The 26,371-nt window shown below is 38.2% G+C and overlaps 1 protein-coding gene across 4 annotated transcripts; it reads left to right on the top strand.

Moving 5' to 3' along the window:
• Positions 1 to 3,073: 3,073 nt before the first annotated feature.
• On the top strand, positions 3,074 to 25,173 carry LOC132281066 (uncharacterized). Of its 4 annotated transcripts, XM_059782805.1 has the most exons (12): positions 3,074 to 3,231; positions 3,368 to 3,589; positions 3,723 to 3,812; positions 4,847 to 4,957; positions 6,485 to 6,587; positions 7,366 to 8,981; positions 9,063 to 9,255; positions 10,046 to 10,155; positions 23,185 to 23,263; positions 23,358 to 23,425; positions 24,282 to 24,348; positions 24,777 to 25,173. In XM_059782805.1, exons 6-12 carry the CDS (start codon positions 8,763 to 8,765, stop codon positions 24,887 to 24,889), a joined length of 849 nt encoding a protein of 282 aa, XP_059638788.1. In that variant the 5' UTR covers positions 3,074 to 3,231; positions 3,368 to 3,589; positions 3,723 to 3,812; positions 4,847 to 4,957; positions 6,485 to 6,587; positions 7,366 to 8,762; the 3' UTR covers positions 24,890 to 25,173. The 4 variants fall into 4 exon arrangements, with proteins under 4 accessions (XP_059638788.1, XP_059638787.1, XP_059638786.1 ...); XM_059782804.1 differs by lacking the exon at positions 4,847 to 4,957; XM_059782803.1 differs by lacking the exon at positions 4,847 to 4,957 and having other exon boundaries at positions 3,723 to 3,860.
• The last annotated feature ends 1,198 nt before the right edge of the window (positions 25,174 to 26,371 follow it).

The following is a 26,371-nucleotide window of genomic DNA, read 5'->3' as shown; positions in this document are numbered from 1 at the left end:
CAAAATATTTGCAATTTGGTCATGCAAATTAATCATAAATACTTGGATATATTAGATTGTCTTTATGTGGTGTGAATTTCAAAGTATGTCAAAATTTCAGGAATATTAGGTAAAGACTCAAATTGCAAATCCTCAATCTCACATTGTTCTTAAAGTTCATCCCTAGCGACAGTATTGAGTTAGGGTATGCCCAAGCCTTATATCTTTTGGTCTTGTTTTCAGTACTCTCATTGACATCATATGACCACGCTATCATTGTTGTGACGTTCCATATTTTTCTGTATTTCTAAGATTTCTCGTATTTATTTTCTTTGACGCCTCATTTTGCATGTCAATCATCGATTGGCGTGCCATGTGGGTTTTGGAGCATATTTAGGCCATTTCTTTGAGTTTATAACTCTTAGAAATGCATTTCGGTTTATTTTTTAATTTTTTTTTTTTTTAGAGAGCCTGGAGGTCCTATGTGGGCCCATGCTGGAATTTTTCGTGCTCGGGTAATATTTTTGAGTCCATGTACATTTCATATTTATTATATGGTGCATATATGTGTGTTTATATGTTTAAGTGCACATTTGTGGCATATTATTTGGTGTAATTACATACAAGGGGTTTTATAGGCATTTTAAGGGTTAAATGATAGTTAGGGTTTGTTTAAATTGAAATTCATGTTAAATTGTCAAACCATGTTTGTCTACTTGTTGAGTTTTTGGATAAATGTGGATTATTTGCAATAAATGGTGGCATATGATGAATGACATGAATTAAGTATGCTAAATATAGTGATATGCTATGTGATAACATGCTAGTTGATTAAGTTTTATTTTTTATTGATGTGCAATATAGTATCAATTAAGTCCTTATTATGATCATGAATTATTTTCAATATTGAGAAAGCATGTTGATAAGTGAATGGTTTGAGATTTCATGCATTCATCTACATAACATTGATGATGTTTCATGAGTACATGAGGTGAGTGTGTTGAGATGTATGTGTGGGATTATAAAAAGATAAAAATGTGAATTTGATAAGTTTTAGGAAAAAAGTTTTTCTCAAACCTGGTAGTTGGGGAGGTACCCCTTTACAGGCAATGTTAGCTAGTTAACAGGGACACGGGAGGTACCCGTGAGTAATTTAGCGACCTCGGGTCCCAAATGGTAGTTGGGAGGTACCTTTTGTTAGGGAGGACTAGCAAATTCTCCATAAGGACGACATGATGTACCCAAAGTCTAGCTAGTTAGCACGTTTTCGGTGTGGGTGTGTGGATATGTGAGGGTGTGTGTGTGGTATACAGTTGCGTGGTGCATTTCGTGTATTTCATTGCATGTGGTTGATGATGATGGTTATTTGATGTTGAAACGATGTATGTAAAACCCAAGCATAATCCCTCTATTTTATCTCTATTCTTTGTGTGTAAAGCATGCCTTTGGTTATTTTGATTGAGGAGATGCCAGTCGTTGTGTTCACTCTATATTTAACATTTTTCAAGTCATAGAAAATAAGTAATGGATGATATTCCTCCACAAGATTAGATGGGGCTAGAGAGATCGTTTTTTACATCCCTTGTAATCAAATTCTATTTTTGCAAAGCCTTGGCAAATGACATATATTTGCTTTGTAATTTGTGGCATTGTCAACGTAACCTTATTCTTTTGGACATGTTTATGTATAATTTGGATTTGTATATGATGAAAATGGAATCATTTTGTTTAATGTTAAGGACGAATGATGAATGAGGGATTATGTTTCAACTAAAGGGTGTATTTTGATTAAGATCTATACCTATCAATGTAAATGGTGTTCATTTGGTGTATTTCATCTTTAAGATAAGTTTCGGATCATTTCGGAACTCGTGTAATTGACAAAGGTGGAGTCCATAGCCATTTCACCTTGAAAATGACCCATTTTTCAGCTCCTATGGTGTTTCGGCCAGCTGGTGATATAAGCCAGCCGACCGACAGTGTATTTTGGGCTTGGATAGAACCTTAGGAACCTAGAGTATCGTTTCAGCCGACTGATAATCATTATCAGCCGATTGATCCTTGAGTTTCAGCCGACCGACACAAGTTTCAACCAACTGAAACTTTTAGCTCACCTGTAGTCTTGATCCGAATTTAACTAGTCATATCTCCTTTATTTTAACTCCAAATTGAATCAAATTTGAGTTCAATTTCAAGAATTTTGAGTCAGTTTTCCAATGGTACCAACCTTATCCAAAATTTGCAATTGTAGAGGAAGTTATGACTATTTTAATGCGGACTATTCCGAAAATCTTCTTAACCAAAAAAGGCCAATTATGTGAAAACATTGTTCTTGCATCTAGAATCTTACGAAATGAGTTTCTAAGGCCATGATGACTTAGATAGACTTCCTTTGACTCATTTAGAGTTAACCCACTTCTCTCTTTTACCTTGAAATGACTATTTTGCCCTTGTGTGTGCCCTCGGGTTCGGGTAAGGACCTGGTTAGCATTTCAGATCCTGGATTTGGGTCGTTACAATTGTACTCTATTGTCTATTTTATATCAATAAAATTTAAACCCATTCAAGAAAAAAAAACCCTTTCATATTCTTGCCATCCTAAACAACATATAGGATTTTAGATTCATTTCCCACCATTCATGAACCATGCTCAATCTTCACTTTGAAATTTGTCTTGTTGCCACTACAAGAAATCAGGCTATTAGGGACAGTTTTTTAGTGACACACTAAAAAACTGTCACTAAAGGTCCTATTATTAGGGACAATCACATATTACTGTCACTAAAGATCCTAATATTAGGGACAGACACATGTTACCGTCACTAGTACCCAGCCTTTAGGGACGGTAAATTTGACCTGTCACCAGATCCCTTTTGACCGTCACCATATCCCTAATAATTGGCGGTCGAAATTTTCTGGCGGCAAAATTTAGGCGCTAGAAATTTTTGTTGTGTTTTGGTTGGGTGAGAAAATGCACGTGGCGGCATCAGGACCATACACACAAGCACACAATGATTTATTATTATTATTATTATTTTTAATTTTTTGAGCAAACATTAAATGGGTATATTAAACTACGTCGTTTAATATACGTTTTGTACAATTCCAAACACTTTCATTATTCTTCATCCATTTTATGTTCTTCGGAGAGTTTCCAGGTGCTAGGGCTTGGTTCCACAGATAACCCCACGTTCGATTCGTTCTTCAAAGAACCCATCATGGTTTGGCATCGATCTTCAATGCAATAATCAGGTCCTTCTTTAATCTCATCTTGGATTAACTTCTTCGATCTCATCTATCTATTATTTCATTTCTTTCTTTGTTTATTTATTTTTTATATCTTTCGCTGGTTTATTTAGATTTAATAACACAAATACATGTTCTTAAGGTTTCAAATTTGCCAAAAGCCCCAACAATCGAAGTGAGAAAGTGTAGAGAGAACTTGCCAATTGAATTGAGAACTTGTCGTCTGAATTGCCGAGGGAAATCAGTAGCTTAATCTCTTCGATTACCAAATTTTTTCTGGTCGTCGCGCTCTTGCCTAAAGCAAGCAATCGAAGACAGTACACCGGTAGCCATCGAAACTCAGAAAAGCAACAATCAGCCATGGGTAGGTTCGACACCTTCTATCCTCGGATCTCTCGGTACAATTAAATCTAAGGTTTCCAATTTTGCACTTCTAATTCTTTATCATGCGTGTTTGATCTGGTTGATTAATGGGTTTGGGGCGAGTATTTATGCAGGAAAGGTTCATGGATCACTGGCTCATGCCGGAAAGGTGAGAGGGCAAATGCCGAAAGTGGCCAAGCAGGACAAGAAGAAGAAGCCCCGTGGTAGGGCTCACAAACGCATGCAATACAATGGATGATTCGTCACCGCCAGTATCATTATCCCTTAATATATGTATATGTTTGTGTATAATTCATATGTATAGCCATAGATGTAGTTATATATATATATATATATATATATATATATATATATATGTGTGTGTGTGTGTAGAAGTATTCTTATAGTGATGCTTATGCTCCTTGAGTTTTATATCTGCTTATTATATGGTTAGCACTCTTTAATAAACCCATAATCACTCTGTTTGGCTGCTAAGAAAACACAGTATAGAGCAAAATATGTTTGTATATACTACTAATGTTAATTTGGCTATTGTTCTTATTAGATTGATAACAAACATCAATGAGGCTTGTTGAAGTACTCTGATGTCCTTATTACTGAAAATTTTGACAGTGAATCTTCATTGTCAAAATTAATTATCTTGGAATTGCTTAATTAATTGATGCATCGTTAACCTTGAACTGGTAAGTAAATGGGCTCTCAATGGAAATAAAGGACTAGGGGAAATCAGCACCCTGCCCCAAGTTATTAGAATATGAGGTTTTTGTTGAGTGATTTTTGTGCAGGCATTTGGTCTTTCGGTGCATTATTGGACATGTATTTGAATAAAATTATGCCATTTAACATTTGAGTTTTAAAGTTGGCAGTAGTCCCAAAATAATTTTCTCAATTCTTGCACAAACTGTTCCTCTAAGGAAGTGCCCACATAGTGAATAGGATTGATATAATAGAGTTCTTGTTGTTCTTCAGTGGATTGAAACTAGAATAGAGTTCTCTCTTTTTTTTCCCCTTTCTGAGTGTAATATATATATATATATATATATATATATATATATATATATTGTTTCCCCCCTAAAGTTACACACACACACACACACGGACATACATTTATATTGTTTTCCCATTTTTTTATTTCACTTTCTACATTGCTTTTGTTGGTGGAACAAAATTTTGGAGTACTTTCATAAAATGAAAGCATTGATTTTAGACAGCAAAGAGATTAATTATTTTATGTTAGGTGGAAATGGAGAAGGATTACAAGAATTTGATGGGGATGCATTTAAATCATGTTGTAATGGATTTAGTTTAGAGGAATTTGATGGAAGCTATTATTCGTCACAGCCATTAGGTATCAATATTTTACTGACAGCCTTGCGGGAATTCATTTGCAAGTGGAATGACATATTTTCACTATTTTTGAATTTGTATATGCCTTAAGGGTTTGATCCAAACTTTACGCAGCATATCCTCAACCCTTGGATGTCTTTATAGTAACTTTTATGCACTAGTGTACTTTCAAAATATTATTCTTACACTTTTTGTGTTAATTACCTATTGCATGCAATCCATTTCAAGGTTGTCTTTAATTATCATGCAATTAGCTTGGAGTTTCGACACAATCAGGGATTCCTTTAACTAGACATATAGGAGTTCTTTACATGGTTTATGTTTAATAATCATTCAAGCAGTAAGGGTTGACTAAATCATTATTTCTGAGTTTGTCTCGAATGATATTTGTGGTCCTGTCATCTCCAGGTTTCTGGGTGCAAACACGTATTTGTGTTCTTCTGTGCTCAAGTATTGCATCTTAGATCAAAGCATTCCTTATATGCAGATTCATTTCAATTTTGGTCACAGTAGTTCATGATTAGTTTATTTATTTCTTGTTATCTGGATTATTCCAAAGCTGTGGAATCCTGTGCTTGACAAGACATAGGGGCTAGCAAGGGATCCATACTAGATTGTTTAATAATTCAGTTTCTGTTATGCATTCTAGATTTTTTCACTATCAAAAGTAGTTTTTATTTTTAATTTAATTTTTTAATTTTAATTTTAATTTTTTATGTTGCAAGTATTTTTTCTTTTCCTTGAAAACAAATATAATTAAAGGAAATGTAGGACAATACACTTATGTAGAACATATATTGGTTAATAAAAATCTAGACAAAAAACATCTAATGAGTTTGCTTAATATGGTCCCCTACTATTGTTAATATATTTAAGAAAATATTTAACTGAAAAAACACACAAACCTCTTCCTTGTAGATACTTTTATTCCATTCTTCTAATACATGTACACAGAACATTAGAGAGAGAGAGAGAGAGAGAGAGAGAGAGAGTCCTATATCTAGATGACTTTTTTACATCTATAACTATAATTGATTTAGCATCCTCTAGAAAGGTAAAAAAATGTTTCTTGGAGAAAACCAAACAGATACTAGATTGGCATAAAACAAACATCCTCATCCTCTTTAAAAAATAAACAATGGAGGACAATATAATCCATGATCTCAATATTTATTCACATGAAACATCTATTTAGAATAACCCAATTCAGTTTATTATCCTGCAAACTTTAGTTCAAGTACAGAAAGGAAACCTTGGACCAAGTAGCATGATGCAAAATATTAACATGCCAGACATGTAATCCACCAAATTTGTTTGTTTATAAGTATGTGTGTGTGTATATATATATATATATATGTATGTATGTATGTATGTATGGAGAGAGAAAGTCTTGATGATGCTGCATGAGCATTGATTCCTATTGAAGGCAAATCTTCATATATCATTATTATCTGGTTGTGTTGAGTGATTGGTATAAAGATCTACCAATGAACTCTCACAGATGATTTTTTCTGACTCTTTTTTGCAGATAAATGGTTCTGGATTTCAAACTCATTAACAGACTCAGTGAATGTAGAAATTACTAATATTGGGAAAGAAAATATCTGAGCAAAAGGGTGAAAAACAAGCAGGTGAGAGAAAATTTTGAAGCTTTTTTATGTTTTTATTTCTTTATTGGGCTGATCAGTAATAGCATAATGAAGTGAAATTTGGTAATCCATGTACCTGTTTATGTTGTTTTCACCATGCTATCTACCTTATAAGTTACTACACTTTAGCTGGAACTTTATTACTACGCCAATTTTAGAGCTATAACTCTTTTTATTTAGAAGCTCGTAAATTCACCTGACATATTTTTCTTTTTCTTTGATTTCTCATGATAGATTTTTGATCATTTGTAAAAGAGTTTCAGGCTAGCTAAAGGCAAATAGTATTTCTTAAGAAAAATATTTTCTTCCAGGGAATTATATGTTTTGGAGTTTAAATTAAAGAAAACTAAGGCATTACGATTAGAAATTGTGATCTTCAAAATTAATTGTCACATGGACTTTAATTATTCCTCATATTTTAAATTTCATGCATGCAATTAATCTCAAAACTTTTTAACTATAATTAAATGTCTGCATATTAAAATTGAACAAGTTATATGTGCGCAACACAAGGCTAGCTGGTTGATGAAAAAACAACGTTACTCTCTCTTTTTACCCCTTATAAATTAGCTCCAATACATGCTTCTTTAAAATCTGGTTCTCCACTTGATTTGATAAACTAGCCCCTGATACCCAATCTATGTGATATATATCGTCTCACATGAAGGTAAAAAATCTAAACTCATTTAAAGCAATGTTTGTGATATATATTTATCTTGTATCTCAATTATCATTTCTAAGACTTATATGTCAATTGCAGGATGAAATGATGGATAAGTGTTTCCAGATTTTTCAAAATTCTGATGGTACGAGTCCAGTGAGAAAAATGATGTTGAGATAGTGCAAAACCAACTAGGTATCAAGAAAGGATATCCCCGTGGGTTCGGACATGGTTTCGTGATTCCAAGCCATCAATGTGCATCCTCATCTTATAAAGTGGGTATCAGCATCCATCACCACCAAACTCTTACCTTCAACAGCTGCCACCACATAATTTTGAGGCTTTCTTATGACTAGCTGATATCTAGTCCATTTGTCTTTGAACTACATATTATGTTGGGCTGTATTTGGATGTCTTTACATTTAGTTTAAAATGATGCTCTGATTTTGAACTTGTTGGAAGAGGTTTAAAGTTTATTTTTATATTCTACATGTCATGCTTTTGATATTTATCTATGGTGCATGTGGTATAATATTTTGTGGGTTACTATGCAGTTATTTCTAGTTAAGAGTTTGAGTTTTTTTTTTTATAAAGAATCTGAGAAATAAAAAATAAATAAAAACATACAAACATTGATGAAAAAAAAAAAAAAGAAGAAAAAAAAAAGGGGGTAATAGGGACGGTTTCTAGTTGTTACAATTGTGATAAAAAAAAAAAATTAAAAAAAAAAAAAAGGTTATTAGGGATGGTAAATATTGTCACGAAAAGTTTACGTATTAGTGATGGTTCTAAAAACTGTCCCTAATATATAACTTATTAGTGACGGTACATTCCGTCCCTAATAACTTTTAGTGACGGGATTATTTGGGACCGTAACAACCGTCACTAAAGACCTATTTTTTTGGTGACGGTCATTTTTTACCGTCACTAAAGATCTTTTGCGCCGCTCTAACTAGTGACAGATGATTTTGATTTTTAGTGACAGTTTAAGGGCTTTTAGTGACGAATTTGACTGTCACTAAAGACCTATTTTCTTGTAGTTGAGAAAAAGTTGTCAAAAATGACTCACGATGATGCAAAAGAGATTTGCCACTCAAGAGGTAACTCAGACAATATACGTAATTGTTGTCCCTTGATATTACTGAATAAATAATGAAATTGTTCTCTCTTGGTTGAAGTATAAGAAGTATGAGTTTTGTCCACTTATATTTGGTTGAAATGGTTATTTGGTACTCTAATAAGGTCATTTGAGTTATTTTCTCTTACTTAAAGGATAGTTTAGGCATTTAAAAAATATTTCATTGATTACCTTTAAGAGTCAGATAAATTTGGACAAACCTCAAGAGTGTAGGGTTATTTTGACAAATCTAGGGGAGTTTGGGTATTTCGCCCTAGTGATTTTAGTGTGCTTGCCACTCATGAAAGTGGGTCCCAATTGGCCGAGGTTGAAACTTTAACCAACCCCATCGTCTAGGCGAACCAAAGAGCGCCAAAAGATGATGTGTCGTAGCAAAATTTTCAACTTTTCGCCTCAACTTTCTTTTGGGACTTTCGTCAAACACCTTCCGATTTCAACGGTCATAAACCTCAACAGAATCAACAGAAAAACCCTAACCACAGCCAGAGTCCTCAACAACCCCCACTTTGAAACCCTAACTCCTATCCAGAAGGAACAGATTCATCTCTACGTCAATTCTCTTCTTCAGTGGAACCAGGTCAATCCACACACACTCTCTCTCTCTATAGGTATATATATGCAGATGGTTTGCATTGTTCCTGAGCTTTTCAATCTGCAGAGGATGAATCTTACTGCTGTTACGGACGAAAGTGAGGTGATGGAAAGGCATGTTGAGGACTCGCTTGCGATTATACCTCCCATTCGGAGCTCATATATCTCGCATTGTGAAGCTTCATGCGAAAACCTCAACCTTGTGGATGTTGGAAGTGGTGCGGGGCTTCCCGGGTTAATTCTGGCAATTGCCTGCCCAAGTAATTCGTCTCAATTCGTTTTATGAAATGTAATACATTATTGTGCTTGTTTGTTTCCCTCTTTGCTTTTGAGAAAAAAAATGTTTACAAATTAATCTGTTAAAATTTGAATTATAAGATAGAATTATTAGTTATTACACATTCAAGACATGTTTGTTTTGTTATTGAGAAAATGTAGTAAATGAGAAGGAGAAATTTTGAATTTTAAAGACTGAGAATAACCCTGGAATACAACTGAATTCGAGTAAAATGAGAGAAAATCAGCTTACAGTTCGCAATATGGAATGAAGACCGGTAAGAGAGGCATTGAGGGTAATGTGAAGGGAGGGGAGGGGAGGGGAGCCCAAAGTTAAGATGGGCTGCTCGGCTTGTAACATAGTACATGATATTCTGTAGCTTGATTGAAATTATGGAGCTTGAAAGTATGCAACATGAAACATGATTTCTGCAGCCAACCCCCAAAATATCATATAAGACTTTGCTGAGTCGATTTGAGTTTGATTATGCTAGAATACAGAAACATATTATTTTGATAAGTTACGCTAAAATACAAAAACTCCACTCTGTTGAGCATAATTGAGTTTTCATTTTCTGCAAACAAAAAAGATAATACAAGACTAGAAAATATGTTCTATTCATTTTTTTTTTCTTCCATTTTATTTCAGCCAAACGAAGTTTATTTTAACTTAGTTGCCTTTGGGATCTATTTGCACTGTCCTGTTGCCGTGTGTACAACTATGTTATAAACAGTATACTTGAACATTGATTCACGATATTAGCTGATGCGTAGGTTGGAAAGTGACACTTTTGGAATCTATGAACAAGCGTTGCATCTTCTTGGAGCATACAATTGGTCTGATCGGTTTGTCAAATGTGCAAGTTGTACGAGAAAGAGCTGAGGTATGCTCTTCCTTCTATCTGCTCTGTAGTTTTCACCTCACTAAGCATGCGATATGTAAGTATCTAATCATTTTTTGCAACACTTGTTTAAAAGATCTCAATTTTGTCCTGACTTCTGATTCTAATTTTAATTGAGAATTTATTAGAAGCTCACCAATAATCTCTGATTAAACTTTGCCAATACAAGCTCACTCTGGTAAACAATAGGTGATTCATCATAGATAAATCAGCTTTCTGAACACGCTAGCGGAGTATGTACGTGAAAGTATGAAGTAATTAGATCGAAATGTTATGTACAGTTAAATAATTATAACATCAATTAGTTGTATCAGTTTCTAGTTTGGGGCCTTTGGGCTCATGCTGAAACCTTTTATTGGCATTAAATGGTAAATGGTTTTGATTTATCTGCCTGTCAAATCGTAACTGATTTCTATAAGTGTATATAGACAGAGGTGCTAAATTCTCCCTTATGAAGCAAGAATTGGCTATGCATTTCTAAGGTGTATTTTTGTCAAAAATTTATTGGTTTTCGACCTTTTGGTTGATTACCACTCAATCTTCCAATGCTTATTTGTAGTTTGATTCAGTGCTTGGCATGTGAACTTCTGTTGATGATAAGGATCAGGAAATGATATTAGTTATGTAACTTTTTCTTTTAATCTCACTTGGTGCATAAACAACAGATTTTGGATACAAGCTTTAGTTGGCAGTGGAATGATGTATGCATCACACACAATGGTTCTGTTGTTAGTGTTGGTAATCGGTGAAATTACCCTTGATTCTAGATCATGATTTCATTGGTTATGATTTCTTTGGGGAGCAATTGCTGGTATTGTACTAAATAAAGCTTTAAGTGATCCTCATCCATAAGGTAATAGAAGTGTAATGTGAGAATATAGTGTATGATCAAAACTGCTCCTTGTGGAGGTTTGGCTTTCAAGGGAATAGTGTTCTCCTTAGCTCTTGTTTTCTCTTTCAGTACAGTAACCCATGGTAAACTTTAGAGGGCCTAAACTTATTACACAACACCATCACAGGGTCTGTACTGGTCTGAAAATAGAAACTATGACATGGTAGTGATGAGGAATTGTAGTTTTGTCTGTTTGGATTGTTATCACAGGATTTGGTTCTTTCTTCATATTTATAGTAGTTATGTTTCTTGGTCAAATACTGAAGCCTTCTATAGGTTACCAGAACTTGGAAGCTGGACAATTTTGGTATATGATTTTTGGTAATTGGTTTTATAGCTTAGGGTCTTTAACCAAAGTAGTTGTTTGACCATCACCATTCAAACAATCAAAAGTACTACGGACCACTAAGAAAACAATATTTTAGAAGTAAAATGTTGGACAACCAACAATAAGCTTGTTCATCAGATTGCACAGCTTTAGCCTGAAATGGATGCCTTCATGTTATTGATTTAATATTTGGTTGAGGCACTGCTGAGTGGATCATTCAATAGTTGCTTGTCCAGACATCCATGTTAGTGGATATAAATATTGAAGTTACACCCTCTATAATAGTTTAAGCATTTAGGGCAGATGGTGGTTAACATGGTATCAGAGCCAAAAGTTTGAAGTTCGAACCTCACCACCACCCTAATAATTAAAATTGAAAACACGTGTTGGATCAAAAGAAGGTCACGTGAGGGGACGTGTTAAGAGGATATAATTATTGAAGTTGCACTCTGTCTAACAACTTAAGCTTTTAGAGTAGATGGTGATTTACAATTGTTTGAATTCATGAGAGAGAGAGAGAGAGAGAGAGAGAGAGAGAGAAATTCTGTATGTATCTTGTATATATCCCACCTAACCCTTAAGCCTACAGTGACTTATATAAAGGAAAACAAATAACCTAATTATACAAGGTTACCTAATTACACAATGATCCTAACAACTATGGGTAATTACATAATGACCCAACATAAATATATATATATACATAAACATTCTAACACTCCCTCTCAAGCTGGAGAATATATATCAAATAATCTCAGCTTGGAACGGATAGTCCTTAACCGGTTACGACCCAATTGTCACGGGCTTAGAGTTTCAGCACCACTCTAGCTACTCCCGTGCGGCACCACGACGTTGCTTTTACTCTTGCAAGTACTTGGTCAGCCTAACTCTCGTGCATACCTTAGCCAACACACTCCCCTCGTGCGCTTACTAGTGTTGTAGTGGCCCTCGCCTTCTCCTCACTTGGCTTGCACACTCACACACACTAAGGCACTTAAGTTGGCAAGGAAAGAACACTTCTATTATTTCAAAGAATGCTTTGTACAAGGCTAGCACTCAAACTCTCTACAAGGCTCACAAGACTCACTCCAGGACTTGTTGCCTACAAAATGAAGTCCTACTTCTATTTATAGGCATCCCCATCCCTAATGGACGGTTAGGATGCATTCCAACCAACGGTGGAGATCGATTCTCTAGATACTTCTCCCACTTTCTTCACACTTCCATACATATCTACAAGTATCTACAATATTTAAGAATTCTCCATACTACTCCACACAATTCTGGAGAACTTTAGAATATACTACACATATCTAGAATCTTCCATACAATTCTAGACAACTCCGGAACACTCTAGAAACTCCACTCGCCATGCAATTGCCATGTAGCGTCCTCCTCAGCGTCTGCATGTCGCCTGCGTGGCACAACCTCCATAGGCGGGGCATGACATTCTCCCCCACCCATTTCCGTGACGCCCTCGTCACGGTTTCTTCAGCTGACCCAGCCTCTCGCAGGTCATCAGCACTTGCGCATATGTCCTTGGCCCAAACGTATGCGCCCCCTTCGGGAGATGTGAGGTCCTCACGAGCTCCATCGTGTTGACTGCCACCTTTGGACTCTCCTTCCTGCCCACAAGCGGCACCATGCATGCAGCCTTGCCTTCTTCGCCTCCAAGTATCATCAACGCACCAAGGCATGGTAGTGGCGTGGTGTTGTTCCTGTCCATGAACTCCAACCCCAGCACCATGTCGTGGTCGTCTATCTCCGCAACCTGGTAGTCGGCCTTGCCCTTCCACCCTTGTATGCATAGCTCCACCTCCTTGCACACTCTGCTCACGCGTGCCTCCTCGGAGTTGACGGCCTTGATCCAGCCCTCCGTCTTGCGCATCTCCAAGCCAAGTCGCTGCTCCTCCTTCGGGGTAATGAAGTTGTGTGTGGCACTCGTGTCCACCAACGCTTGCACGGCTTTGCCACCAACCTGCGCATCCACATAGCGCACCCCGGCTACCTTTTTCGCCTTGCCCTTTTTCTTGGTGTCATGCGCCATGCTACTCAGCATCTGCATAGCCCCCATGCACCTGTCTTCATCGCTGCCCACATCGTCCATCTTGCCCTTGCCCTTATCCTTCACAAAGGCGCTCATGGTCTTCTTGTTGGGGTAGTGTTGCAATATGTGCGGCCCTTTGCACAAGTAGCACTTCGGCGGCTCCCACTTGCCCTTGTCGCGGCGCTCCCCTTTGCCACTAGCCGTGGACCTCTCTCCATGGTCCTTGCCCTTATCATGGCGTGGGCGTCTCTCCTCATCGCTGTGCTCATTATCACTAGACTTGGGCGAGCCCCCTTTCTTGAAGCACCGGTCTCCCCTACCTTTGCCATGGTCCCTCCTGGGAGACGTGGCCCTATTGTCATCACACCTAAAGTCTTCAAGGCACTCCGCTATAGCCATTGCTGATGCCAAGTCTCTAGGCTCCCTCCTTCTCAGCTCTGTGGCTACCCAAGACTGCAACCCATCAATGAACAAGCACACGCGTTGCCACTCCGGCATTCTGGGATCTCTAGCATCAAGTTGGAGTACTCCTTCACATACTCCCTTATGCTGTCCTTCTGCTTCAGGCGCCTTAGGTTGATCATGGCGAGGTCCTCGACGTACTCAGGGTAAAACTGCCTCTTGAGCTGCCTCTTGAACTCCTCCGATGTGTCAACCCCTCTTGCGCCTCTACCGGTGAAGCGCTGCCTCCACCATAGAGTGGCAGTGTCCGTGAGGTACATGGTGCCTGTCTACACCTTCTCCTCATCATCCTCGATCTCCATGCACTCGAAGTACCGCTCCATGTGCCAGAAGAAGTTGTCAATCTGGCGCGCATTCCTTGCCCCATCATACTCCTTGGGCTCTGGCGCCTTCTTCTTCCTTGGCTTCACCACGACCTCGCGCACCTGGAAGAACTCCTTCTTGCACTCGGCAATCTCCACGCTCAAGTCGTCTACCCGATTATGCAAGTCCCTTTCCTTCTCTCGTGCCTTGTTGGCGATGCCATCAATCAACTCGTAGAGCTCCGCCGTCCTTCTCTCGAGCCTGTTAAATTTGGTCTTCGTGTAGACCAAGTGTGTGGCAAGCTTCTCCTCCAAGCTCTGCTCCAAGACGTGGACTTGGTGGTCTCCTCCGCTAGCCATGTCTACTCCAACAAAGCCCCTTTGACGAACTTGCTTTGATACCAACTGTCACGGGCTTAGAGTTTCAGCATCACTCTAGCTACTCCCGTGCGGCACCACGACGTTGCTTCTACTCTTGCAAGTGCTTGGTCAGCCTAACTCCCGTGCATACCTTAGCCAACACACTCCTCTCGTGCGCTTACTAGTGTTGTAGTGGCCCTCGCCCTCTCCTCACTTGGCTTGCACACTCACACACACTAAGGCACTTAAGTTGGCAAGGAAATAACACTTCTATTACTTCAAAGAATGCTTTGTACAAGGCTAGCACTCAAACTCTCTACAAGGCTCACTCCAGGACTTGTTGCCTACAAAATGAAGTCCTACTCCTATTTACAGGCATCCCCATCCCTAATGGACGGTTAGGATGCATTCCAACCAATGGTGGAGATCGATTCTCTAGAATCTTCTCCCACCTTCTTCACACTTCCATACATATCTACAAGTATCTACAATATTTAAGAATTCTCCATACTACTCCACACAATTCTTGAGAATTCTAGAATATACTACACATATCTAGAATCTTCCATACAACTCTAGACAACTCCGGAAGACTCTAGAAACTCCACTCGCCATGCAACATCCTCCTTAGCGTCTGCATGTCGCCTGCGTGGCACAACCTCCATAGGCAGGGCGTGACACAATGCTTTGGTAAATATATCAGCTAGTTGATCTTCAGACTTCACAAATGGAGTAGAAATGCTCCCACTTAATATTCTTTCCCGAATGAAATGACAATCAATCTCAATATGTTTGGTCCTCTCATGAAATACAGGATTCGATGCAATGTGAACAGCTGCTTGATTATCACAAAACAATGGAGTAGGAGCTTTAATTGTTAACCCAAGTTCTTTTAGAAAATGTTGTATCCATGTCAACCCACTAGTGGTATGGGCCATTGCCCTGTACTCAGCTTCTGCATTAGATCGAGCTACCACCGTTTGCTTTTTACTTTTCCATGTAACAAGATTTCCTTCTACAAATGTGCAGTAGCCTGTAGTCGATCTCCTATTTGAAGGAGAACCAGCCCAGTCAGCATCTGTAAAACCTTCCACCCTGAGATGACCATTTGATTTATATAGTAACCCAAAACCTAGAGCTTGCTTGAGATATTGGATAATCCGAATAACAGCAATCCAATGTGGCATTCTAGGAGCTCCCATGAACTGACTTACAACATTAACTGCATATGAAATATCAGGTCGAGTGATAGTGAGATAAATTAATTTCCCAACAAGGCGACGAAATCTGCCCGGGTCATTAAATAGATCACCTTCATCAGACACAAGTTTTGTATTTGAATCCATAGGAGCATCAACTGGACGACCACCTAACATACCCGTGTCTTCTAGCAAGTCCAACACATATTTGCGTTAAGATAAACTTATACCCTTCTTGGATCTAGCAACTTCAATACCCAAGAAGTACCTAAGTTTACCCAAGTCTTTAGTGTGGAATCGATTTTAAAGAAACAACTTCAACTTAGCAATGCCTTCAGAATCATCACCTGTGACACTATATCATCTACATACACCATAAGAAAAATGAAGCCAGCTTTAGTGCGCAGGTGAAATACCGAATGATCGGTTTGGCATCTGTTAAGGCCAAATTTTAATGCCGCCTCAGAGAATTTTTCAAACCAAGCCCATGGAGATTGTTTCAATTCATACAGGGCCTTTTTAAGGCGACAAACAGTGTGACGATACTCCCCCTGAGCAACAAACCCAGGTGGTTGCTCCATATAAACTTCTTCAACCAAGTCACCATGCAAGAAGGCATTTTTGACATCCAATTGAAACAACGGCCAGTTACAATTGGCAGCAATGGAAATAAGTACCCAAATAGAAGAAATCTTAGGAACAGGGGAAAAAGTCTTATCATGATCAACACCATAAGTCTGAGTGTACCCCTTTGCCACTAGACAAGCCTTTAACCGCTCAATAGACCCATCGTGAAGGTATTTAACTGTATAAACCCACTTGCAACCAACCGTTTTGGAGCCCGGAGGTAAGGGAACAAGATCCCATGTTCGATTACAGTGAAAGGCATCCATTTCATCTACCATGGCCTGTCGCCAACCCGAATCAGAGAGAGCATCTTGCAAAGTCTTGGGAACAAAAGTAGTAGACACTCTGGATAAAAAACAAGATAAAGAGGATGAAATATGACGGTAGGAGACAAAGTTAGAAATGGGATGTGCAGTAACACACGATTGAATACCTTTACGGAGAGCAATAGGCAAATCATCAGGTAAAGGCGTCGGATCCGAAGACTCTGAAGGAGATGGAGGGAGTGAAGTAGGCGGTCGAGGTCGTCGAGTATAAACCTGCAATGTGACAACAGAGCAAGGAGGTGCGGAAGCAGCAAACGGAGAGGGAACCATTGGCATAGGTGGCTCAAAAGTAATATCGAGAGGAGTAGTAGAATCAGAAAAATAAGGGAGAGACTTAGAAAATGTGACATTAGCACTAGTGAAATAGCGTTGAAAATGAGGACTGTAACAACGATAGCCTTTCTGAGTGCGAGAATACCCAAGAAAAACGCATTTAGTGGCACAAGGGTCGAGTTTATCAAGACACACATCCAAAGACCCACGGAGTAAGATTAAATGAAGTTGAGTCGGAAATAGAACAGAATGAGGAGATTTACCATTTAACACTGACAAGGGCATCCAATTAATAAGATGACATGCCGTAAGAACAACATCACTCCAAAACCGTTTTGGAACATGCATATGAAATAAAAGGGCACGACAGACTTCTAGGAGATGATGATTTTAACGTTCAACTACTCCGTTTTGTTGCGGAGCATAAGTACAAGATGATTGATGAATGATGCCTTTAGCATGAAAATAAGTCTCAAAAGGATCCGAGAAATATTCTTTGGCATTGTCAGAATGTAAAACTTTTATGGAACACCCAAATTGAGTTTTTATTTCTTTGCGAAATATTTGGAAAATAGAGAACAACTTAGAACGATTTTTCATTAAAAACAACCAAGTCATCCGAGAATGATCATCCACAAAAGTCACAAAATAACGAAATCCATTAATAGAAATATGTTTTATTGGTCCCCATACATCTGAATGAACTAACTGAAAAGGACTAGCAACACGATTATTATCTCTCAGTTTGAAGGATACATGACAATGCTTACTAAGCTGACATGTTTCACAAGACATGGACTCAATACGACTAAGATCGCGGACTTGACGCTGCAAAACTGATAATGATGGGTGGCCGAGACGACAGTGCCATTGGAAAGAAGACAAAGATGATTGAAGAGCCGTGGGAGATGGTGCAAGATCGAAGTAATACAAGCCACCTACTTCATGTCCTGTACCAATCCTCTTCTTTGTCTTGAGATCCTAAAATAGACAACATGTGGGATAAAATGTAATGGAACAGTTAAGAGATTTAGTAAGCTTACTAATGGACAACAAATTAAAAGGGAATTGAGGAACATATAACACAGAGGAGAGGGACATAGAAGAAGTAAGATGAATAGTTCCCAAACCCAAAACTTTAGTTGATGATCCATTAGCAAGAGTAACACTTTGAGAGGAAGGAATAGACTAAAAATCAGATAAGAGATGAGAACTACCAGTCATGTGATCGGATGCGCCAGAGTCAAGAATCTAGGGACTCTGACTAGAGGACAAAAGACATGCAGGGGCACTACCTGATTGGGCAAGGGACCCCATGGAAGATGAGTGTGACGTTTCCGATTTTTTGTATTTTTTTTTTTTTAGTAATTCATAGAGACAAGGGTATTTTTGTCCTTTCACGTTTGTCGTTCGGGATTGTGGTTGGGTCCATTTGCATTTTTGGACATTTTAGATTATGCGGATTAAGTGGTATTTGTATGTGGTGTAATTTGAAATTAAAAGAAAAAGATAAAAGAAAATGGAAATGGTGGGACCCACCACCAAGGTTAAGTGGTCTAGAAACCACTTTTGCTTCTCATTTTTCCTCTCTCCCGTAAATGCCTTGCTCTTCATTGTGTTCTTGCTTTTTCTTTTCCATTTTGTATCAATCTTTGAAGCTTCATAACTCTCTCAACTCTTGGAGTTTTTAAGTGCCGTTTGAGGCTAAACGGAGAGCACGACGAGCACTACACGTTCATACCGACAATTCTAGCTTTGAGCCTCCCTAGGGAATTCGAAATTCTTGACCTAATTTAAGGGTTTTGTGCAATCTTGAGGTAGGGGCTTCCTAATTCACATTATTCATGCACCTTTGTGAATTAACTTACTTGAATTGTGTTATAGCATGCTTATTTGTGTTAATTGTAGCCAAAAAAATGTCTTGAATGTTTATATGTGAATATGTGAAGACTTGTCTTGATTGCACTATTTGAAAAGCATGCTTATATTGTGAGTTATGCCTATTGTATTATTCACATGCTATGAATGGTGTATGAAAGCATGCCCTATTGTATTTTGTGATAATCCATTATTGTTTAAATATTAGAAGTATGAGAACATGCTTACTTGTGTTGTGTCAAATTCCTCATTTTCATAGTATTGAGATCATGAGACATGCATGTACACCATTGGGCTGCATGAAGGGAAGAAATTTGTTTTCGAAATGAAAATGGGGAGTTTTGGGAAATAATGTTTTGATGAAAGTGTTTTGGAAAACCCGATCGCCACGGGGGTACCAAAGGGCCGGAGGTTAATATAGCCTAGAGGGGACTAGGGAGTCACCCTAGCGTGGTTGAGCTAGCGGGGCCCCATAATGACGCCGCGGGGGTACCAAGGGTCAGGGACACTAGCCAATCCTCCTCTCATGTCGCTGCGGGGTCACCAAAGGGCGGGCTGTATTAACAGTTGAAAGCGATGATTCTGATTGTGAAAATGGGGAGCGACATCAGCATGCATTGCATCTCCATTGCATCATATTATTTGTGTTGAGAATGGTAACCATGTTGTATTCTCCCCTATGTTGTATGACCCTAACTCCTATTGGCCTATTCTTCATTTTGGATTCACGGGGTCGCATGAGGTGCATCTTAGGCGTCACCTACTGAGCAAATTGCTCACCCCACCCTACTTATATATTTTTCAGGTCACGGCAAGGAAATGGCGGATGAAAATCCTCCGCAAACTTGAAAGTCGTTAGAAGATGATTTTTTTTTGCTATTTTGTATTTGGCCATTTCATGTGTAATTGTAGTTTTGGGAATGTAAATAAGTTTGTATTCATGGCCATTGAGAAAATATAATTAACTTCTAATTACACCAAATCCTTTAGTGTATTTTAGTGACGTGTGGTAAATCATGTTATTAACGTTGTTGCTATTGAATTTATTGTTGAAATGTATTGAAATTACACGTAAGTGTAGTGGCGTGGGTGTTTGAATTATCAAAAGTTGGTGTACGTGGGTTACACAGGACAGTGGGAAGTGGAAGTGAAGATTTTCCAGAACCGGTCGACGTATCGACCGGTATCTTCACAGTGGGTTAATATTGCATACGTTCCAAACCAGTCGCCGTATGGCATCCCATACGTAGACCGGTATCACGTCCCAAACCAATCGACGTAGGGCTTCCCATATGTCAACCGGTACCTTGGCAGTGGGTTTTCCCATTGTTCATACCCAAACCAGTCGATGTATGGTGTGGATACGTCGACCGGTTTCTGTCTCTTAAGTAATATGTGTTTAGTTTCCCAAATTGCACTTTGGCACCCAAGTGAGGTTTTACGTAATTATTTTATGACCCAATAAAATGCAAAAATTACATTTTAACCACCAAAAGGACTATATTGCCCCGAACCTTATTTTGTTTATTATGCAATGCAAGCAAATGACTGTTTTACCTTTTGAGACTTAATTAATTGAATTATGGCAAATTACCATTTTGTCCTTTTTGGACCTTGTTATTTAATTTTAACGTGAAATGACCGTTTTGCCCTCGGATGTTTTTGGGTCGGGTTAGGACCCGTTTAATGATCCGGATCCATAAGGAGCTGGGTCGTTACAATGAGGTAGAAGGCCGTTGTTGAGACAGAAACAACTGAGTATACTCATCGCGGGGAATCATGACTATAACAGTCTCAACAGCCACATGTGGAGCAGTGGGTGTGGCAAAGAAAGAAGAATCCCCATCATTAGAAGTCACTTGATGTGCATAGGAAGAAGGTGGTGGTTTCCCATGAAGATCCCAACAGTAATTGACAGTGTGATTAGTAAGACAGTGAGTGCAAAGTTTTGATTCTCTGCCTCTGCCACGACCACGACCAGGACCACGGCCACGACCACGAGTAAAACGACCACCACTACCACGAGAAGACTGAAAACCACCCTGGTTCACAACTAAGGCAGAACGTTCACTGCTAGGAGGAGCAGTGACACCACTTGAAGCACCCCCGGAAACGCTACTAGATAAAGTAGCATGTTGGAGTCAGGATAACATATCAGGAAGATAGGGAAGTGTAGGGCTACCCAAATCTGTGCATAAACAGGTTCATACTCTTGTGACAATCCTGTGAGAACCCCGAACAACATTAAAATCCTCATGTTGTTGTTGCATGCTTCTCACATCAGAGGTGATGGGTTGATACAAATTCATTTCTTCATAAAGTCCCATTGCCCGTGAGAGGTATTCTTCTAAACTGTGAGTCCCTTACTGGAGGTCAAAAAATTGTCTACATACCTCATAAATTTTGGTTATATTACCAGTACTTGAATATAACTGTTGGAGTCGGGTCTATATCTCCTTGGCAGTGTCCAGATATAATAAGTTGGAGCTAATATGAGGTTCAATACAATTCAGCATTAAGGAGATGATCTGAGCATCCCTTTGTTCCCATGAACTGAAATCAGCATCACTGTCTTTGGGTTTATCCTTAACCAAATGAGTGCCAAAGCCTTTGGCTTTCAGGAAAATGGCTACTGACTTGGCTCATAAAATGTAATTTTTGCCATTAAGCTTGACTGAAGTCATGGGAGGATTGAAGGAGGTAGAAGATAACAGGTTTGAACTGACAGCCATGGAGAAGATAACAAAAAAAACGAACCTGGGAAAAAAATTGCAGAATCGGCGGTTGGGCCGGATCTGGGTAGTCTGGCTGGACCTGGGTAATCGGGTCGGGTCTGGGCGAACAGGGCTGGATCAAGACCAGGTCTCTGCTATCTCGGTTTTAGTAAACCAGGGTTGGAATAGCATAACCGCGTAGCCAAACATGGCTGTTCTTCTTCACCCATTGACAGACGTCGGCAAGCATGCAGCGGCGACGGCAAAAATCAGCGACACCACACAGAATCAGAACCTCTGCAACTTCCGACCAAGAGAAAAGACGAATCGATGAAGCCTTACCTCTGCAAATAACGACAGTGGATGTCGGCAAGCTTGCTGACGACCGAAGCGGCAACAACACGAGCAGCCAACGGGGCTTCAGATCTGACGACGACGAAGGAGGCTTCAGATTTGACGACAATGACGATGAATGATGCTCTCAACCTGCCAGCGAACAGAACTTCCGGCGAAGACACCAACAACACACTCGCGATTTCGATCCTGATTCCAATCTCATACAAGGACAACACAATTGTCATTTCCCACACCCATGAATTCATATAGCTCTGGTACCATGTTCGAATTCATGAGAGAGAGAAATTCTGTATGTATCTTGTATATATCCCACCTAACCCTTAAGCCTACAGTGGCTTATATAAAGGAAAACAAATAACCTAATTATACAAGGTTACCTAATTACACAATGATCCTAACAACTATGGGTAATTACATAATGACCCAACATAAATATATATATGCATAAACATTCTAACAACAATCTATTTAGAGTAGATAGTGGTGGACAATCTAAATATACCTATTTTTCGTAAGTTCTATTTATGCATGGCAGTTATTTTGCTTTGGGTGGAGCATTTAAGATAGACTGCACAACTTTATTTCTCCAGTTCTACTCTTGGATTGCATTAAGGAAACTGGTGATCTTATTAGCACTTATTTACTTTCTCTTCAAAACCAAATATTTGGCAACAGGAAAATGCATTTTGAAGTTGATCGCCTTAGATTCTATAATGAGTGGAGCAGTATAATAATTCCTGTTTAAATATTTTCTCATTATCTACAAACCTAAAACTGTTTCTCTTCCTGTTTACAGAACTTTCAGCATGAGTGTATTCCTGTCCTTCCATAAATGCATGCTCTGACTCAACTTTTAATCACGTATGTGCTATAATAGCTAAAAGATTATTACCACTGCTGCTGGTCCCACAGGCATGGGGTGCTGGGTGTGGTCATAACTTTGTGCAATGCTAAAATATCGACCTGACAAGCGTGGCTGTGTGAGGATGTAGTTTCAACTCTGAGAGCAGTGACTTGCTCTACTAATGTTTCATTATTGTTTTCTTTTTCATTTTTGGGATAAATCGGTTTAGATTAGTTTTGACTAGAATTTGGAACTTCTTTTTATCTGAAGAAGTTTTTTCAGTACTTCTTTTTATTTATTTTTATTGTTTATTTTCATTTCTGCATAAATATCAGTTTTGTATATTTTCACCTTCTCCCATCTACAATCCATATTCTGCATCTTAACCTTGTTATAGGACAGAATTTGGGACAAAATATTGGCTTCAGAGAGGTATTTGACGTTGCAGTGGCCAGAGCTGTTGCAGAAATGAGAATTTTGGGTAAATAAGAGAACTCCTCAACTGGATTTCTTATATGTATCTTCAAGCATTTCAAAGCTCTTATTGGTGGTTATTGCTGTTATTTGGTTTTCAGCTGAGTACTGTCTTCCTCTGGTTCGTGTGGGTGGTTTGTTTGTGGCTGCAAAGGGTCATGACCCTCAGGTATGTGCTTGTTAGCTTCAGTTGGAATTGACCACTTGGTCATAATTTTTTTACTGAAGGTTACGTATTCTCTCTATATATGTATATAGATAGATAGCAGATATCGATATAGACAACTTGAAGGTTATGTATCCTATATTGTGTAAATCGTGTGGTGTTTTGCCTGTTGCAAGAAGATTGTGACTTTTTTTTTTCGGTAAAAGAAGATTGTGACTTACTCTTGTCAAAAAAAATAAATGAAAAGAGGGGATAATTTTGATGCTACAAATGTCAGATAGCAGATGATCTCTAGCAGAGGGTTTCTTCGAAAGCATTCATAACTTGTATGTATTATACAATTTATACATTTCCCCTGGCATTTTGTGCGGCTTCATGAAGCAGCATCTGTAGCCAGAGAGATATGTAGCATCTTGTGTCGTAGTAAAGCTGTGGAGCTAACATGAGATAGCTGACTAAGGACATTTCTCCAAAATGTAATTATTTCATTTTGTCTTTCTATTCAAAGGCAGAATCATGTCCTTTAGTAGAGTCACTATAGAAATTTGAGGTATCAGCAGAATATAAACTTTAACAAAATCATATTCGTGAAGCTTAAATAATAAAATAGATTGATTATAACTGCCTTGAAAATAAAGTTAGTTATCTTGAAATGCCACCTCATCCAATGTGGAATCATCTCAGTTCGGTGGGATGTAAAATTTCTCTCGAAGGAGTTTTTATGTCTTTTTTTTTTTTGGAATTTTGAGTTTTAATGTCTTAGATACCTCTAAGAATATGTTGAAATGCCTATATCATCATTAATTTAATATTTCTGATATTTGAAGTAGCTGATTTCTTGTTTGATACACATTGACAGGAGGAAGTTAGAAGAGCAGAAAAAGCAATTCGTTTGATGGGTGCTTCTGTATTACAAATGTGCTCTGGTGTGCTTGTCTTGTACTCTGTTTTCATTGCATAAAATATTAAGTTGTGTAAGAATAAAATGAGACAAGTTAGTTGGTCAGTCAATGGCTCTGAGTGAAAATGGAAATTTATTCTAAGGTCTTGTAGTTTGAAGCAGATTCTTTCCATGCTTCTTAGAATATGGTGCATTGTTGCAGATTAATTATAGGTTTTAAATCCCAATTTAGGGGCTTTTCTCAACTGCATGCATTAGAACATAAAAGGCTCTGCAAAATCTAGGGTTTCTTATCTAAGTTGGAGAGGTTTTGAATGTGAAATTTAGTTTTATCTGTACTCATTTCTGGATCAAGATGACAATCTTTGGATACTTATTTTCATTTTATGATCAAACTTGCATTACTGAACTTCCTTATAGAAGGAATATTAATTTCTCTTGTATTGAATGCAGTGGAATCACATAGCCCACATGGACAGAGAACTGCCATTGTATGTTTGAAAGGCAGCTCCACCCCTCAGAAATATCCCCGTGATCCGGGTACTCCAGCGAAATTACCATTGTAAGTAACTTGGATGCTCAAACAACCGGCTTTTGAGTTTTTCTATTTGCAGTATTAATCTTTTGTGTGATAACTTAGACTTCCAAGATCTTACTTTTTACATTTAAATAGACAATGAGAGGGAAAAATGTCATCATTCATTAATGTGCAGTTGACAAAATGCGCTCCATTAAGGAGGTGATGTGATGTAATTAGTTTGCAGTCGACAATTAGATACTTTTTTTTTCTGTATGAATATATCTTTTCATCTTTTAAGGATATTCACCCCCGGCCCCCTTTTTTTTCATTTTTTCTTTCTTTTTTTAATTATTATTTATTTATCTTTGGTGTTTGTGTGGGGGGAGGGGAGGGGAGGTTTGGAAAGAGTTTCTGAATATACTTCTCTTTCACATATGATGAATTGTCACTTACTGTAATAGTTTTGTGGGGCCATTGGTCCTAGAGAAGTTGTAAGTTATAACTAATGAGTTTCCTGGATCATATCCCCAGTCATGCTGCCTTCTGTGAAAAATTATTTGCAACTTTCATGGTGTAATTAAAGCAGAATTCATTTGTTTAGGAGGAAATAAAGAAAAGTAAAACAAATTTAACTTTAGTTCGGATAGAAGGAAACAAAAAATATCAAGGAAATAAGTTTCCCATAAGTACTTGGTTTTCTTTGAACTTTTCCAGCAAAAAGAGTCAAGAAAACCTGTCTTTCCTCAAAAAAGGGGCTCTTGATTTTGAGTTTCCAATTGTGCCCACTCCTGTTTGTCAAATCGTGAATGCCTTGAGGTCTGTATTGGATTTAGTTACTATTGTTCTCCAAGATAATATTAGTATCCTTAGTTAATTTATTAATTATAATAAAAATAACAGCCCCATTTTGTGTTTTTATGCTATTGCAGTATTTAATATAAGTCCATCTAACATTCTAGTTACGTGGCATTCCCACACGCTTAATATTAATATTATAATAAAACATTTGGATTGATTTAGAGGATAATCAATAGTGTGGTGCATGGTCATGGAGATGCTTCATGTGTCACTCCCCCCCCAAGTAATCAATAGTATGGTGTGAGGGGGGATTGGTTGAAGCAGCAGGTTGGTTGAAACAGTCTGAAGTGATCAAACAACCAGAATGCTGAAGAAACCAAAACAAACACAGGCAAGAACTCTAAACCTACAAAACCCCCTCGTTTGTCGCTCACCCGGAAATACCAAAAACACCAAAAGACTCCCGCTCACGCAGCCATGTGGACTCGGTAGTCTAATATTTAAACTTAGGCTTATTTATCTCTAGCAACAGAACAACCATTGTCTCCATTAAAAGTAATGACGGGATAGTTAAAACATTCTTGGCTTATTCTGGCCACTTGTTTAATGATTGAAATTAAATTCATACTGATAACAGTTGTAGCACTTTGCTACACTGACGTGCCTAATAAGATATTGATAAAATTCCGAGGACATGTATTCTCCTCCAGAATCAGATTGTAAAATTCTT

Source organism: Cornus florida, unplaced genomic scaffold, assembly GCF_030987335.1.
Source record: "Cornus florida cultivar Cherokee Brave unplaced genomic scaffold, ASM3098733v1 CherokeeBrave_3.0.0_Hap2_Chr11, whole genome shotgun sequence".
Lineage (NCBI taxonomy): Eukaryota > Viridiplantae > Streptophyta > Magnoliopsida > Cornales > Cornaceae > Cornus > Cornus florida.
This window is presented reverse-complemented; position numbering and strand designations above follow the sequence as displayed.

What these genes read in the sequence shown, in the direction of transcription:
- LOC132281066 (XM_059782804.1), top strand. Translation starts at nt 8,763, where the DNA reads ATGATGTGTCGTAGCAAAATTTTCAACTTTTCGCCTCAACTTTCTTTT. An exon ending in CTCTTCTTCAGTGGAACCAG is followed by an intron (nt 8,982 to 9,062) that starts GTCAATCCACAC and finishes TTCAATCTGCAG; the next exon opens with AGGATGAATCTTACTGCTGT. An exon ending in TCTGGCAATTGCCTGCCCAA is followed by an intron (nt 9,256 to 10,045) that starts GTAATTCGTCTC and finishes GCTGATGCGTAG; the next exon opens with GTTGGAAAGTGACACTTTTG.